The sequence below is a fragment of the Rutilus rutilus genome (assembly GCF_951802725.1).
Source record: "Rutilus rutilus genome assembly, chromosome: 3".
Taxonomy (NCBI): domain Eukaryota; kingdom Metazoa; phylum Chordata; class Actinopteri; order Cypriniformes; family Leuciscidae; genus Rutilus; species Rutilus rutilus.
The window spans coordinates 24,398,536-24,414,312 of NC_140211.1; the positions used below are offsets into that span (position 1 = coordinate 24,398,536).

The window sequence follows — 15,777 nt, forward strand, 5'->3', positions numbered from 1 at the left end:
TGAATCCAATGGGGTCGCTGTGTCCATTTCTTTTACTGTGTATGAGACGGGCTGAATTAAAATGCATTCACTCTCTGACGTTAGGTGGCGGCGCTTATGGAAGAGCAGCAACATAGCGTTGCCTTGGTTCCCGATTTAAACAAATCTGAACTGCACTGAGGTAAGAGGAAAATAAAATCCCGGAAAGTTGAATTAAAAAAAAAGGAAGAAAAAAAGAAGAAAGAAAATGTCATCGAAACTTCTCTTTAGAGATTTTAAAATAGATAAGAAATTGAATATTTATATTTTTCTTTCAATATTTTGAGCATCACGAACAGTGAGCTTGCTGTGCCTGTTACAGTATTTTCTGTGCTTTCCCTTACCAAAATTAACCATGGTTTTATTATAGTAACCATGCTTTTTTGTCGGACTGATTGCCAGTTGTATCAGTTTACTACAAATACAATGGTTAAACTATAGTGTAGCAAAACCATGGTTTATTTGTGGATACATGGTTGAACTACAATAACCATGTTTTTGTTTTGTTTTATTTGTTGTAAAACCATGGTAAATTTTCTTAAAGGTCCCATTGCATGAAAAGTTCACTTTATGAGGTTTTTTAACCTTAATATGAGTTTCCCTGGTCTGCCTATGGTCCCCCAGTGGCTAGACGTTTTGATGGGTGTAAACCAAGTCCTGGGTATTTTTGAGAAAATGAAAGCACAGACGGGCGAATCTAGAAATCTTCCCCTTATGTCGTCATAAGGGGAAAGGTTACCTCCCCTTTCTCTTCTTTGTCCGAATGAGAAAATGAGCTGGGCGAGCGCGATATTGTTTTTTCCCATAGACAGTAAAAGAAATGGACACATTGGATTCAACGGAGAAAAGTGAAGTCAATTAGAAGCACTCACTTCCTGATGGCTGAGCGGCTGAGCCATCAATGGTGGCCCCCGGGGAAGCTTCAGTTTTTTCTGAAACAATACCCCCTTGGTTTTTCCTCGAGAGACATCATGGCTTGCAAACGAGTGAAGCATGGCAGTTGCTCAGTGTTTGGATGTACAAATGAACACAAAAGTATTTTTTTAGTTCCTTCATCCGAGCCTCTGAAGAACCAGTGGGTTATGTGAATTTCTGATGTGTAATTGTTCAAGTTCAGACAGATAATCTTTCTCTCAAAGTCGTTCAATACTGTTTATGCATCAGTAAATCAAGCCAGAGACTAAACGATCAACTTCACGTTGTTTCTCTTAGTAGGATGAAAATAATCTTAAACTGTGATTAATATACAGAAAGCGATCAAAGAACAATGCCTTTCCAATCACCCAAGCTGTCAATCACACAGCGCGAGTTTATCTGGATCAGGCTAGGAAATATGCCTTTTATTTCTAAATTATAACAACTTTTGATCTAAAAAGCATACTAACATTATAAGGGCACCCCAGGAAACATTCTAAAATAATCCATGCAATGGGACCTTTAATCTTTGCGCCTGTCTTGAGCGTGTCCTATCTCCGGCCATATGTTAACGAATATTTCCACAAAACAAATAAATGTTCTAGAATAAAGAACATTAGTTTTGCACTCTTAAAGATTATATGCTTCCACTATTTCTTAATCTGAATCACTCCCTGTCCATGTTCTATTCTAGACAATGTTTGAAAATGAAATAAATCGCTTTCTGTATTCCTCAAAGTCGCTTTAGATCAAATCGTCTGTTTAAATAAATGTAAATAAATTGCAGAAATAGCAAGAGTAGGCTAGTACGCGGTTATGAATTCAACAATGGTCATTTCACATTTGATCAATGGGGCTTTAATTTTGACATTAGCCCGCTGTGTTTGTAAACGTCATCATCCTGTGCCCGGACAAACTAAGCGCATGGGTGCATGTGAGATCAATGTTTTTTTCCGCATTTGTCACATTAAAAGGTACTTCTCTTATCCGTTTGTGTATTAAACAGGACATACGGTATTCATTTTCGTTTGTACTCGTATCCACAATGCAGGCAGTGAAGTTAAGACGCTGTGCCGTTCTAATTTCCAAACTCTCGCAGGCAACACGCTGTTCTTCTAGTTCGCAGCCTGGCAGGGGACAGACCGCGTCCATTAGTGCGGGTCTACGCAGAATGACAACAGCTAGCTCACAGCCTGTTGTGATCCGCATCCCGAGACCAATGCAAGAACATATAGAGAACGTCAAACAGATGCAAAGCAAGAAGTTTGACAGGCTGCCAACAGTCAAGCCGGGCAGACTATTGATAAAGAGCAAGAACCCGCAGCTAAACCAGTCTGTAGGCTATACACTTGGAAAATTTGAACAACCTGTTCTGACATCAAAGGGATGGAAGAGTAACAAAACGTTAGGGGATTACTTCTCCATAAATAATATCCAGAGTGCTCCACCATCCATGCTCAAGCAGAAGGACAAGGGTAATGACACAGCTTCCACCACTAAAAAGTCATTTAATTGCTTTCACATTTGTCCAGAACTGGTTGAGACTTTACACAGTCAGAATATAATTCACCCCACCACAGTGCAGATGCAAACCATTCCCAAAATACTAAAAGGATGCAATATTCTCTGCGCTGCAGAGACAGGAAGTGGAAAAACACTCGCTTACCTCCTTCCCATCATCCACAGGCTGCAGGAGGAGCCATTCACAGACTCTGAGAGAAACATTCGCGCTGTGGTCGTTGTTCCATCACGGGAACTAGCAGAACAAGTGACATCTGTAGCTCGATCAATCAGCCAACGGTTTGGAATAGTGGTCAAAGTCGCAGGAGGTGGGAGAGGTGTGGGAAACATCAAAGCGGCGTTCACTCATGGTCAGCCGGATGTTTTAGTGGCCACACCTGGCGCTCTGCTAAAGGCTCTCCAGAAGCGATTCATCAGCTTGAGCGAACTAAACTTCCTAGTCATCGATGAAGCCGATACTATGTTTGACGTCAGTTTTGCGGGCTTGCTTGAGGATATTTTTTCGCACACCCAGGTGGCGTCCAGACTCTCAGAGACAGTTGGGCTTGATCATAAAGCTCAGCTGGTTGTGGTGGGAGCCACGTTTCCGGGTGGTGTAGGAGAGGTCCTCAGCATGGTGACTGACCTGGCCAGCATGGTGATCGTTAAAAGCCGGATGCTACATCATCTCATGCCGCATGTAAAGCAGACGTTTCTCAGGATCAAAGGTGCAGACAAGATTCTAGAGCTTCATCAAGCTTTGAAGAAGGCTGAACTGGAGCATAAAGGCGTTCTGGTGTTCTGTAACTCGGCTTCCACTGTCAACTGGCTGGGCTATTCGCTGGAGGAGATGGGTGTTCGTCATATGAGGCTCCAGGGAGAGATGCCTGCAACCATGAGAGAGGGAATTTTCAGGAACTTTCAAAGAGGGAGTGTTGATGTTCTAATATGCACTGACATTGCTTCAAGAGGTTTGGACACACAGAGGGTTGGACTTATTGTCAATTATGACTTCCCAGAGACCCACACAGATTACATCCACCGGGCAGGGCGCGTGGGTAGAGCAGGTGGCTCCGGCGGAGGTGAGGTGCTGAGCTTCGTTACTCACCTGTGGGATGTGGAACTTGTGCAGAGAATAGAGACAGCAGCCAGGAGGAGAACATCTTTACCAGGGATGGAGTCAGAAATTCAGAAACCCAGCAATAAAACTGATGTTAAAGAAATGGAGAAAAACAAATAGGTGGTTAAAGTATGATCTACAAATCAGCCTTATTAAAAATGTCAAATGTTTATTGTATATTTGTTATTTGAACCTTTAAAATAAACATGTTAAAATAATGTTTTGTCCTAAAGCTTCTGTTCACATTTGTATTAGACATCTTAATGGGATAGTTCACCCAAAAAAGAAAATTCTGTAATCATTTATCACATCATTCTAAACCTCTATGATTTACTTTTGTACACAAATGATAAAAAAAAAAAAGAAAAGAAAAAAAAGTTATTTATTTATTTAACCCCCAAAATATATTTTCTTATGTGTTCTGGCCAAGAAAGAACACCATATAGGTTTGATATTATTTGGTTCTTTGTGTATTTGTTGTTTTCAACCTTTACTAAACATTTAAGAACATTTTGGCCTAAAGCTTCTGTACACATTTGTATAGACATCTTAAGGGCTAGTTCACCCCAAAATCAAAATTCTGTCATCATTTAAATCATGTCTGAAAGCGCATATCTTAGTAAGTATTTCCTACTCTAGGAAGAACAACAGAACACCTTTATTCTTCAGTTTGGAAATGTTAAAAAATAAGTTTGAATGTGTATAGTATAAATGTATTCCACACATAATACATTTGTCATGTTGTTATTATCATGTGACCAACAGTGCCAGTTGCATCGCTTGACTCGCTTCACTGCTATTCATGATGCTATTCACTGTAATTCCTATCCCGTGGCCTCATGGGATAGTAGTGTCCATCAGATGCTCACTTCAGAATAGCACTAAACATTTACGAACATTTTGGCCTAAAGCTTGTTTACATTTAGACTGAATGTTGTTTTTCATTTGAAAATGTTTGCAGTGACCTCTCACTGTTATGTGAGGTATTTGACACTGAACAATAAATTGTACAACAAACAGGCTAATTTAAGAAAGCTGTAAGTGGTGCTAAGACAAAAACACATTTAAATAGCAAGGTTGTCAGTTTTCCTGTTTTATTGGTTGATGTGATGTTGTTTTATTTGCATTGTTATTTCAGTGCTGCTAATGCTGCATCTTTTGCCTAATGGGAATGAATGTGATATAGAGGTCTGAAAGTGAGGCTTCATGCTTCACTACTTCACAACTGTTTATCACGGCACAACAGGAGGGTTGCCATGAGATAAATTTGAACTTTGCTGCAGTGTTATTGAGAAGAGGGTCTCTCATAACATTGATTAGAGAAGACGTAAACAGGGAGCTGTGAAGAAAAAGCAACCTGGCCAAGCAGAACTACTCTCTTATGAAGTAAATGTACACGTTCTTGTTTTTTCAAGTCCATTTTGTGAGATTCATGCTTTAATGTTATAATGACAGACAAACACTCATGAAAATACTCATAAGATGCATAATGTTATTGATTGTAGAGTACAGCAACATTTTGGCTTTGAAATGCAACAAATACTTTTGGGTTTAATTGTACACTCCATTTAAAGGTTCATTTGGTTCATCAGAAATGCAGAAGGAGATAATGTTATTGAAAGTGTAAAAAAAAAAAAAAAAAAAAAGGATGTTTAGGCTATATGTGGATCTTTGTCTGCTTTTTTTCACATTAGAGATATTTGGTGTAAAATGTATAGAGAATGAGGTTGCATATCTATAACTGTTAATGACCCAAATTATGTTCCAGGCACAAAAAAATTACAAATTAAAATTAAGAAAATAAATAAATAATAATAATTAATAAATAATAATTAGAAATTTATATTTGTTGATTCAAGTTTATTTCAAGAAAACTTCATATAGATGGCATTGTAAATTCAGGTTGCTAGCAATGCTAAGATATTTGATAACTTTTGTCTAAAAATAATTTGACTCAATTTTAGTGACTGGACAAAAGTATGGATTTACTAATGAAATAATGGTCACTGTGTGATAGTGATACAGCACTCAAATATTAATTTACCAGCATCTAATCTAATTATGATTAAAAAAAATAAAAAAACTGAGAAAAGTGATGTGCTTTGACACTGACAATGTCTGAAAGGGTTAACTTTGTTATTAATGATTTGTCTGAGCATGATTTAACATCACCAGATTCTGGATATTTTCCCTGACGACTCACCTGGGAGTTCTCCCAGTGTAAAACATTTTTTATCATGGTGCACTGCCAGACTATAGTGCTGATACTATGTGAAATGCAGCACTGTTTATAAATGTATTCAAATATACATATACTTATAAAGAAAGAAAATAACAGAAAGTTACCAGTCTGTACTTTGACAGTCATTCCAAAGTTATGTGATCTTTGCAAAAAAAAGAAAAGAAAAGTAATTTTTAGGGTTACCTACAGCACTGTGTAGTACTATTATATCACATTATAGAGAGAGCTGCATTGTAATGGAGATGCATTCCACAAGGATTAAAGGCATGAGTGATGGTAGCATTTTATGCAATCATATTCACCAGACAGGAACCTGACCTGTTGGAAAATGTGCCATTCTTTTTTCGTCATCAGGGAAGTTCCTAAGTTTTGAGACACTCTTGACTCGTTCCTGATTCAAATTTTTTTTTTTTTAAGTGTTTATAAGAGGTTTTGTCCTGATATCTCACAGAGAGCCGTGAGTAATAGACTGGTAAGAAATGCACACACACACACACACACACACACACAAAAGTTTCCACTGGTCTTTTGTTTAGGACAATCACCAGTTTATGTCAAACAGTTAACCATAAGCATTAGGATACAGATAGACATCCTTTTTAAACAAGAACCCACTCTAACTTACTCTTAAAGGACCAGAAAACCTAAACATACATTTTATTTTTCATTGAATTAGATATTTTTTTATTTGAATTCTTAAGGGGGAAACCTTCAATAATATTTTCTTTTTATAATGGATATATAACCAGAAGACTGGACATAATACACTGAAACAAACGTCACCAAATATATAATTACAGCATACAAGTAAATATTGAGGTTTATGGCATGTTTATACTGAGACTGAAAGTGTTTGTTGAATACAACATAAACACTAAAAAGGAGTTCAGACAGCACAGTTCATTCACAAACACAGCCTTTTACGAATCACTTCTTTTAGAATCACTTTTCACACATTCAAAAGAATCACTTCCTTTAAAATGGATCTTTCAAACATATTCAAAAACTATCATTCTATTTTTAAATGAATATCTACATATGTTTGAGTTATTTTCAATAACATTAAATACACATTAAACAATGAACATACAAAATGTAATAAAACAACATTTCAATGACAAAGACTATTTACACTTAAATAGTTCACACTTTTTTCCTAAGCAAATGCCTTTGATATACATGGTTTGAGATATTATAGGATTTTTACTTCTCAAGGTAGCTTTTTCTTTTTTACTGTCCATGTTAGTCAAACCTTCTTGAATGTGATCCATACACTAGGCTATGATCCAGAAACAACAACACAAATGTTTGCCCATTTTTTTAAACAGTGCTGATATCTCTAAAAGAATTTGAGTCACAAGTTAGTAGTGGAATGTGTCATGGAGAAGTTCTCCATGCGAATGCGCACCACTTTTTCCACAGGCGGAGGGGAGTAAAAAAAATGGCAAGTGAAGACCTGCTTGCAGGCTTTTCTGAAGTTTTCTGAGAGGAAAGCGTAAAGAATGGGGTTGACACAGGAGTTTCCATAGGCCAGGCAGTGTGAGATGATGCGAAACGCAAAAGAAGCATCATTCAAGGGAAACTGGCCGAACTCCACCCACATAGCAATAATGTGGTGCGGCATCCAGCAGATGAGGAACGCAGCGACAACCAACAACACCGTCTGAGCCGTCTAGGGAACACAGAAAGAGAGAGAAAAATTGGTTGGTTAATCATACCTCAGATGACCTGATTTTTCCGCAGGTATACAGAAACAAACTTTCTTTAAATAATTGACAGAGTTTTTTTAAGGTGTTAGCACTAGTGAAAGTGAGTCTGTAAAAGGTGCTGGCCTTTTTTAATAGATGACAGAATTATTGAGGCTCAACTCAACTCAACTCAATGATAAACGTATGATTCAGACTCTGCTGTAACCGTAACTGAGACAAGCATCTGTGTACAGTATGTGGGCTGGGAATCAAAGGCTGGACAGGACATTGAAGAAAGGCAATAGTGCAAGACTGTGGTAGCAGGTGGCATGGGTTTGATTTTCACTGAATTGAAAGTGGAGGCCGAATGGGAAGAGTGTGGCATATTCTTCCTTGTTTCTCAACCTGGAGTCAAACTGTTCTTACAAAGAAGATGACACCCAGTGAACCTTTTGTATAGGCTTGATAATGCGTACCTCATCCTGCAAAAGATGAAGAAACGCATCCTTTGAGTGGGCAGATGAGGCTCCACACCAAAAGATGATTGATGAGAGCAGAATGAACTCAATTATGAAACTAAAATTAGCAGTAATGTGTAGCGGCAAGAGATGCATTCTCTAATGGATGTTATGTAGTCGCTCTGTTCAAAATCTATACAATAAATGGTGCCTGGCAATAAGAATGATGCTGGAAGAGAGGCTGGAAGGGACGCCAATTTTCAAAATGTTCTTTTTATATTCACTTCCACAACTTTGTACAGCTGGTTGTTTTTGCCACACCAGGAAAGCAGATATTCAACCTTCCTCCATGAACTCATTAGCAGAGATAAGACCAGTCTATAGTTGGCACTGGCCATGTGGAGAGCATCTGCCTAGAATAATTCTGAGTAAAGCAACATTATCAAAGATAGGATAAACATATGCCAATATAGATTATATCCAGTATATTTGGCAGATTTTGAAATATTCCAGACATACTTCCAGTGGTAGAACATCAAAATGAAACAAATACACAAAGTACTTAAAAAAGATCTGGATATTTGATATTGGTATCGGGCCAATACTGTGCTTGTGTACTTGTACTCATTAAAATGCTCTGATACCAACAACCGATACCACGCAGTTACCGATACCAATACAGTGCTTGTGACAGAGAAACACTTACAACAGAGCAAGAAGAAAGCAGAATGGATACAGTATATCAGAGAAGGATGTCTATTTGTCACGTTTTGGGTTTTGTTTCTTGTTCTTGTCATTGTCATGTTTATGTGTCTTGTCATGTGATCCTGCCATGTGTCTTGTCATTGGTTAATCGTCTGATCATTGTTCACAGGTGTTCATTGTCTTGTAATTAGTCTGTGTATTTAAGCCCTCATGTTTGCCCTGTGTTTTTGTTGAGTATTGAATATTTCCTGTCGATGTTCTTGTTTTGAGTTTCCAGTTTCATGCCTTTTGTTTTATGTTTGATCACATTTTGTTAATAAATTGCAATTGTATCTCACTTCAACTTGCCTCCAGTGGACTAAATCATTATACTATGAAGTAAATGTATCGAATTAATAGAATGTTTAGCAAATTAAATATTTACATCTATACAGCCTATGTAAAGTGGATTGAGAACACAGCAGCACAGACGCACAAGCTTATCAAGCGCACATCCCTTTTTCACAGACATCGCTGGAAAGTTTGTAGTTCGGTTGGAAGGTAAAAGAAGGCACATAACTAATGTTAACTAACGGTAAAGAGAGAGAGAGCGCACTTCTGTTGCATGTTCTTAATTGCTGATCGCTCACGCAGCACATGCATCATTTGGATTAAAACTAAAACGCATGTGTAGGCCTATGCAGAGATGGGCATAAATACTATGTGTAACAGTATAGCCTAGTATAGACTATGTCTATGTGAACGCAAACAGTTGAGAAATAAAATGCATGTGTAACAGTATAGCCTATTGGATCCGTGCAATCGGTCATAAAGGGACAGCAGCTTAATAAACCTGCTGCTGTGTTTTTTATGTTATTTAAACAACAAAGGACAAATAAATGACACACTGCTCTTCAATTAATTACTCAATAAATGTAATAAATATTCATCTATATTTCATTTATACAGCGAAGACAGTCCAGTGTTATTTTACATTTGATTACTTTTAAATTTACATTAATTAGGCTAGTAGTTTTGCTGTAGTATCAAAAATGTAATAGAGAATTGTGATATTTCATTGGTATCTAAAATACTGGTATCATAGCGTTGAGCCCTGCTGAAGCAGTTCTAAATTTGTGCTGTGCTATTAAATGAAAGATAAAATATGAGGAAGGAATAGAATGTAAATTGTGGAAAAAATTACGAAACATTACAAAAACATTAGGGCTATGCAAAACATTCAGAATAACAGAGATAAAACATTGTTTAAATAAACTGACCATAAGATAAAACAATGCTAGCACCACAAATGACAAACCGAAGTCAGCTTTTTATTGGCCTTATAAAACTCTCAACTGTTAAAACAAAACGTCACAACTATAGTGGAGCCTAAACTTATTTAAACATATGCGTAACAGCACACACACACACACACACACACCTAAACATCACAGATAAAATTTGGGAACCTAAAAAGGCACAATATTTAACTGAATTATTATAAAACAAATAAATAAAATAAGAAATAAAAACCTCAGATATCATAGGTGTTTATAGCCTAACTAAATAACAGCAAAAAGAAAAGAAATAATACAAAAAAAACATTAAATGTAGCTTAACGAATGAATTAAATAATGAATCACTTGGCCTATAGCCTGTTATGGAGCATATTACTGATCGACTGCGGTGAACTTCATTTGTTGACTCCTTTCTTATTGCATGGCAAAACATGGGATTGCTGGACCCCCGCTGTATTTTTTGACCGCCCACTCACCCCCAGCAAAGGTAAAACCGTCCGCTCCCACGAGATTTACGTTGGGTTCCGCATGACCCCAATCCCAATGCAGCCCTCTAATAGAATGAACAGCGAAAGTAACAGAGGCCTGTACAATACATTTTAACATCCAAATATAAGTATGGAAATAATTGAAGGAAATATAAAGTTGCTAAACAAATTAAATCAATGAAAATTATTCATAATCTTTTGGATTCTCTACGTAATATAGCTTATTTAAAAATTACAAATGCAATGAAAATACACGTAGAGGTATCAGCAAGTACCCACATTGAAAGTATCGGTATTGGCCTTGTTCTGGAAAAAGTGGTATCGGTTAGCTTGACTACGTCAGACTTCGTACTTCCGCTCAATTTCAGTTTGCTTCTGTACTCAGTCTGAGATAGCGACCTATCTCCCAGTTTTCCTCCGGCCTCAAAACAGCCGGCCAATCAACGAACAGAGGGCGGGCTGAGAGCCGTGACGTAGACGCTGATTGTACCGTGGATGCGCAGCGTAGATTTACTTCACATAATCTGCAAAAGTTGTTCACAGCCATGTTCACTCCGGTATTTCGCTCGATGGTTTTGGTTTCGCATCATACATGTGTTTACAGTGGAAGTTCGATGCGGCTGAGCCGGCGCATAACACACGTCATAACCAAACGTTATGTGATTGGCTTACGGGTAACCAATGATTTTAAACTTTGAGAAAAGAAAGAAAACGCTTTTCAATTATGCCCTTCCAGACTCTGTCTACGAAGCAAAGAGAAGTAGCAGAGTTTGGTATTACCAGTATCAATTCTAGTAAATCAATATCATTGTCAGACTGATTGATTGATTATTATTGAGCAATGTTAGACACAAAGCAACAGTTCTGATGAACTCCTGTCAATAATGAAGAGTGACTGGCAGATTTAACTAACTGGTGAGCATATTTAAGCAGATAAGGAGATAAACATTTCCAAAGAGGTGCCATTGAACTAATGATGTTTGAAAGCCATGCTTCTTCATCACATCTTTCCCTATACAGTACCTACCTGGAATTTCCTATTTACTAAGAACATCAGGTAACAAGATAAATGTATAACTGTTTAGCGGAGCAAATACACCACACCATAAACAACAAAATAGCAACTCCTTGCTCGACTTCAGTATCACTGCGGACAGACATGGTTTACTTCGGAAACACAGCTGGAGATTTTACAGGACAGGATCAGACTAATGTAAATAAACAAGCGAGAAACCAGTTGTTTCTTTTCTCCTTTGGCGGTCATTTCATCTTACTTTAATCTCTCCGTTCAATGCTCATTATTCACAATCCATTTTATTTCTGAGGTGTTCACCACTGAATAGCGGTATCTTTGATTTTTAATGGGAATAAAAGTGAGACTGTGAGGGATGGACATGGATCTCTTCAGTGGGTTGTACTGTTATTTATTGTGTTTATTTTTAAACCTTTTATGCAAAAATATCTTTCTAAGAAATTTCTGTAGATAATAAACTCTAGACAACATGAGCTGTGGAAAATTGATCTAGGAGCTTTAAACAGGTTTTTAAAACCATTGAAAATCTCTCACAGCCTCACTTTCATACCTGTCATGGCCCTGCTCTGAATAACGTCTATAACCGCTGGTCTAGGATCAGTTTTCTCAGTAATAACAGCATATTGGCGAAACAGATTTGGTGTTTTCTTGAGAGTGTCAAAGGTATTTATTTACAAAGTGTTTTTTTTCCGCATTGACCAATGCAGCCAATCACAAACATATCTGATGATTTCTTGAGAGCAAACTGCCAAACAGACGTGTTTAAATTAGAATCCACTCACCTCTCAAACTCAAAACTCAAACTTTTTGTCCAGTACAGAATGGATTTCCACACGCTCGCAAATACTCTCATTATAAGTTAACTTATAGCAAACAAACTTTAGAAATTACATAGGCTAAATAAGAGAATCATTGTGCAGTCAGATTCATTGATTATAGCGGAACTTTGTGAGATTGCGATGAATTGAGATGAATCATATGAGAGCTTTTTAGTGATTATAAGGGGAGCGCTTTTAGCTTGCTTTCTAGGCGATATACTGTGTATAGTATAAATATAATCCATTCAGAATTTGAATGGATTCTGACTAATAATAACAAACTAATAATAAGACCAACTGGAGTGACAGAACCCGGACACATTTACTCATCCTCATGTCGTTCTAGACCTGTATGGCTTTCTTCTGTAGAAAACAAAAGACATTTCAGTGTTTTTGTCCATACAATGGAAGTCAGTGAATTAAAAAGGTGAAACTGTTGTTTCATTGGACAAAATAACTTCTTTAGTGTTCCTTAGAGAAAGTAAGTCATATAGGTTTGGAGTGACATGACGGTTTGTAAATGATGACATTTTTCCTTTAAGAAAGAAATATGGTCAATTTTAATTTCAGGTTAACTATGTTAAATAGCATAGGACACATCCAATATCCAATATTACTTGCAAATCAAAATTATTTATGGGTGTCTATTGGATATTTTGTATTCTGATTTAAGAATGACAAAATGCTCCATACAACTTGTTTGACATGACAGTACATATAAGAAACTGTATAGAGTTGAAATTAGAAATGAAGCATTCAATGTTTTACAGTCCGGTGTCTCTAAAAGGAAATGTTGTCAAATACAGTATGGTGAATAAAACGGTGATCATACATGCTGTCTTATTTCGGAGGCTGCACCCTCTGAAGGTCACATTTGTCCACCGCATATCATTGAGGATGTTTCATTTAAAAAAAGTAACCATTATAAAATTGACCGTTATTCCTTGTGTGGTGTAAATTATTGTAATTTCTTTCTTATTTTGGAATGTAATGGTTACTTTTCTGAAGTGAGGCAGCCTCAATAAAGTATGCGGCCGACAAATGCGAACCTCCGGAGGATGCAGCCTTCAAAATGAGACACAGCCAGAGAAATGGATCACTCACAGTAAAACAAAACAAAACAAAACAAAACAAAACAAAACAAAACAAAACAAAACAAAACAAAACAAAACAAAACAAAACAACCAGTACTTTAACATTGTAGAGATGCACAACACTGCAAACCTGCAACCATGTCTTATTTTCAGATATTAAAACTTTCTCATTGACATGCATAGCAACCATAATGGCACAGATGAAACAGAAGCTGTGGGCACTGAAACATCTTCAAAAATATAACAAACATGCTTCATTTTTGTGATAGCAGAAGGAAGAGCATAATGGGAAGGTCTAAATATCTTTGTCCACACATCAAACAATGAGCAAAATTTAAACACACACTGAGGGGAATTTTTCTTTCTTACATTTTATGACTGACCTAGCTCTGTCCACTGTTTCTCAAACAGCAGGTAAAAAATAACATTATGTGTGAATTTGTACATTTTTAATGGTGTGAATGAACAGCAGAAAATAATGAGTGGCTCATAACAGCTCTCAGACTGATTCAAACATAATTACTGCTATTTCCCCTCTGCCACCATCCACAAAACCAACTGTCAGAACCCTGGGCAAAGGAAAACAAGTTGTTTATACAGCACGAATTGTGAAGGTAGCCTGTATGGGCTGAAAGGGTTTGTCAGTGGCCAGACACCTGTTGTGACCTCCACTGTCTGTAATTATGTTTCAGTTCTCTTCTCCTTGGTCTCTCCCTGGGTCTTCTTTCTTTCTCTTGCTAGACTGTTTTGCTCTCTCTCACATAATTCTCTTCCCAACTACACAATCACTTTTCCATGTCTACTTCACCTGCAACACATTTGAGTGTTAACCTTCAAATATATGCTACTTAATGATAAGACAATAAGTCTATCTGCATAAACTGGCTTGTAATCCACTTACATGAAAGTAAGACATTTCTTTGATAACACCTTAATGCTCCAGTTCAGAAGGGCAATTACCAAGTGAATTGGAAAGTGTGAGAGTGAACTATAATGAATAGGACTGCTAACAACTCAGGTAGTTTGTAATAATTACATGGACAATTACTTTCAGATGTACTGTCAAGAGCCCTGTCTATATTTATGAAAAATAGGGTGAGTATCAAAAATCATTAAAGGCCTACTCAAGTGCATTGAAAAGTGCAGCATTAATTATTTAAGTTTGATTTATACATGGAGCCTCATACACCCAATAACAACAAATACACACCAACTCTAGAGATACAGACATTCCTTCTTGAAGAAAAAAACTAATAAACATAAAAAGGAAAGACTAAACATTAAAAATGTTTGATTCTGTGACTGGAGCAGTGGATTAAATTATTGAAAGATAAAATTATTGGGATGATTTACTATATGTATGTGTTTATTTATCTGTTTGCACATAATAAAATATTTTTTAAATACATATAGTAAATCATCCCAATTATATATATATATATATATATATATATATATTATATTTATATATTATATTTCATATATATATCCTATTATTATATTGCTTCTTTTTGAGTAATTCTTTTTACAAGTACTTTTACTTGAGAAGTTTTACCCATGATTAAAAGTGTCTATCCTACTCACTACCCACTTCTGACTGGCAAATTGAAAATTTAATGCTAGAACTAAAAGAGATGGATACAGAACAACATTCAGGTAGAGTGCCTGTACATTTACATCTGTAATGTAACATGCAATTGCATTTTGAAGTAGGCTATGTACTTTTGTTAGTGCTATGACCCTGATACCATTAGATCCTTTTAGCTCTGTGCACTAAAAGTAAGAGGAAGAACGAGAAAGGCATTCTTGTGTTTAAAAAGCTAGATGGAGAACAGAACAAACTGCACGCATCTCAAAACATATTTTTTTAAATCTGAACTGTTTTTAACAACACAAGAGTCTTGTCAAGTTTATCATATCTTTAAACCTTGATTCAAAATAATACTTTAAAAAATGATAGAATTCCAAACATATTTTCTACCGTTAAATTCTAGTTAAATTTCTTTCTACCGGCTGTTGTTTACTTATTATTAGACACCTTAATTTCAGACCATTAGTCACTAAATGCTCTGTGACCACTGCAGGTACCATGAAGGTCACAGGCGCAGAAGTGCACCTTTAATTTAACAGAGCTGAGTGCTCACTAAGAACCAACTCACTCACAAATCCTTAAGGTTATTTATTGTTTGTTTTGTTAAACAATACATTTCCATCAATTTGACATATTTTATGGACAAATAGTTGGCTATTATCAATCACACCGACAGTGTTATCAGCCAATAGTGACATGGAAAGCCATCCACAATGAGAACACAATAAGAGACACTACTTCCCTCTGAACCTTTACCCGCTGTTGCAAGCATGACCCAATGCATGGTGGTCATTAAATATGTAAAAGCTTTAGCTCTCTGCAACCGCCCC

General features: G+C 36.6%; 2 protein-coding genes across 3 annotated transcripts in view; one reads left to right on the top strand and one right to left on the bottom strand.

Annotated features, from left to right (window-relative positions):
• Positions 1–1,785: 1,785 nt before the first annotated feature.
• Positions 1,786–6,182, top strand: ddx28 (DEAD (Asp-Glu-Ala-Asp) box polypeptide 28). Of its 2 annotated transcripts, XM_084403892.1 has the most exons (2): positions 1,786–1,907; positions 2,033–6,182. In XM_084403892.1, exon 2 carries the CDS (start codon positions 2,105–2,107, stop codon positions 3,671–3,673), a length of 1,569 nt encoding a protein of 522 aa, XP_084260018.1. In that variant the 5' UTR covers positions 1,786–1,907; positions 2,033–2,104; the 3' UTR covers positions 3,674–6,182. The 2 variants fall into 2 exon arrangements, with proteins under 2 accessions (XP_084260018.1, XP_084260017.1); XM_084403891.1 differs by having other exon boundaries at positions 1,835–6,182.
• An 89-nt stretch (positions 6,183–6,271) lies between these two features.
• The window catches only part of galr1b (galanin receptor 1b), a 60,344-nt gene continuing 50,838 nt past the window's right edge, over positions 6,272–15,777 (bottom strand). Inside the window, exon 3 of the mRNA XM_084403893.1 lies at positions 6,272–7,467. Within this exon, the coding sequence (XP_084260019.1) occupies positions 7,150–7,467 (318 nt within the window). The 3' untranslated portion in view covers positions 6,272–7,149. The remainder of the gene's footprint in view (positions 7,468–15,777) is intronic.

Coding starts and splice junctions, on each gene's coding strand:
- ddx28 (XM_084403891.1), top strand. CDS start 1,877: ATGTTTTTTTCCGCATTTGTCACATTAAAAGGTACTTCTCTTATCCGT.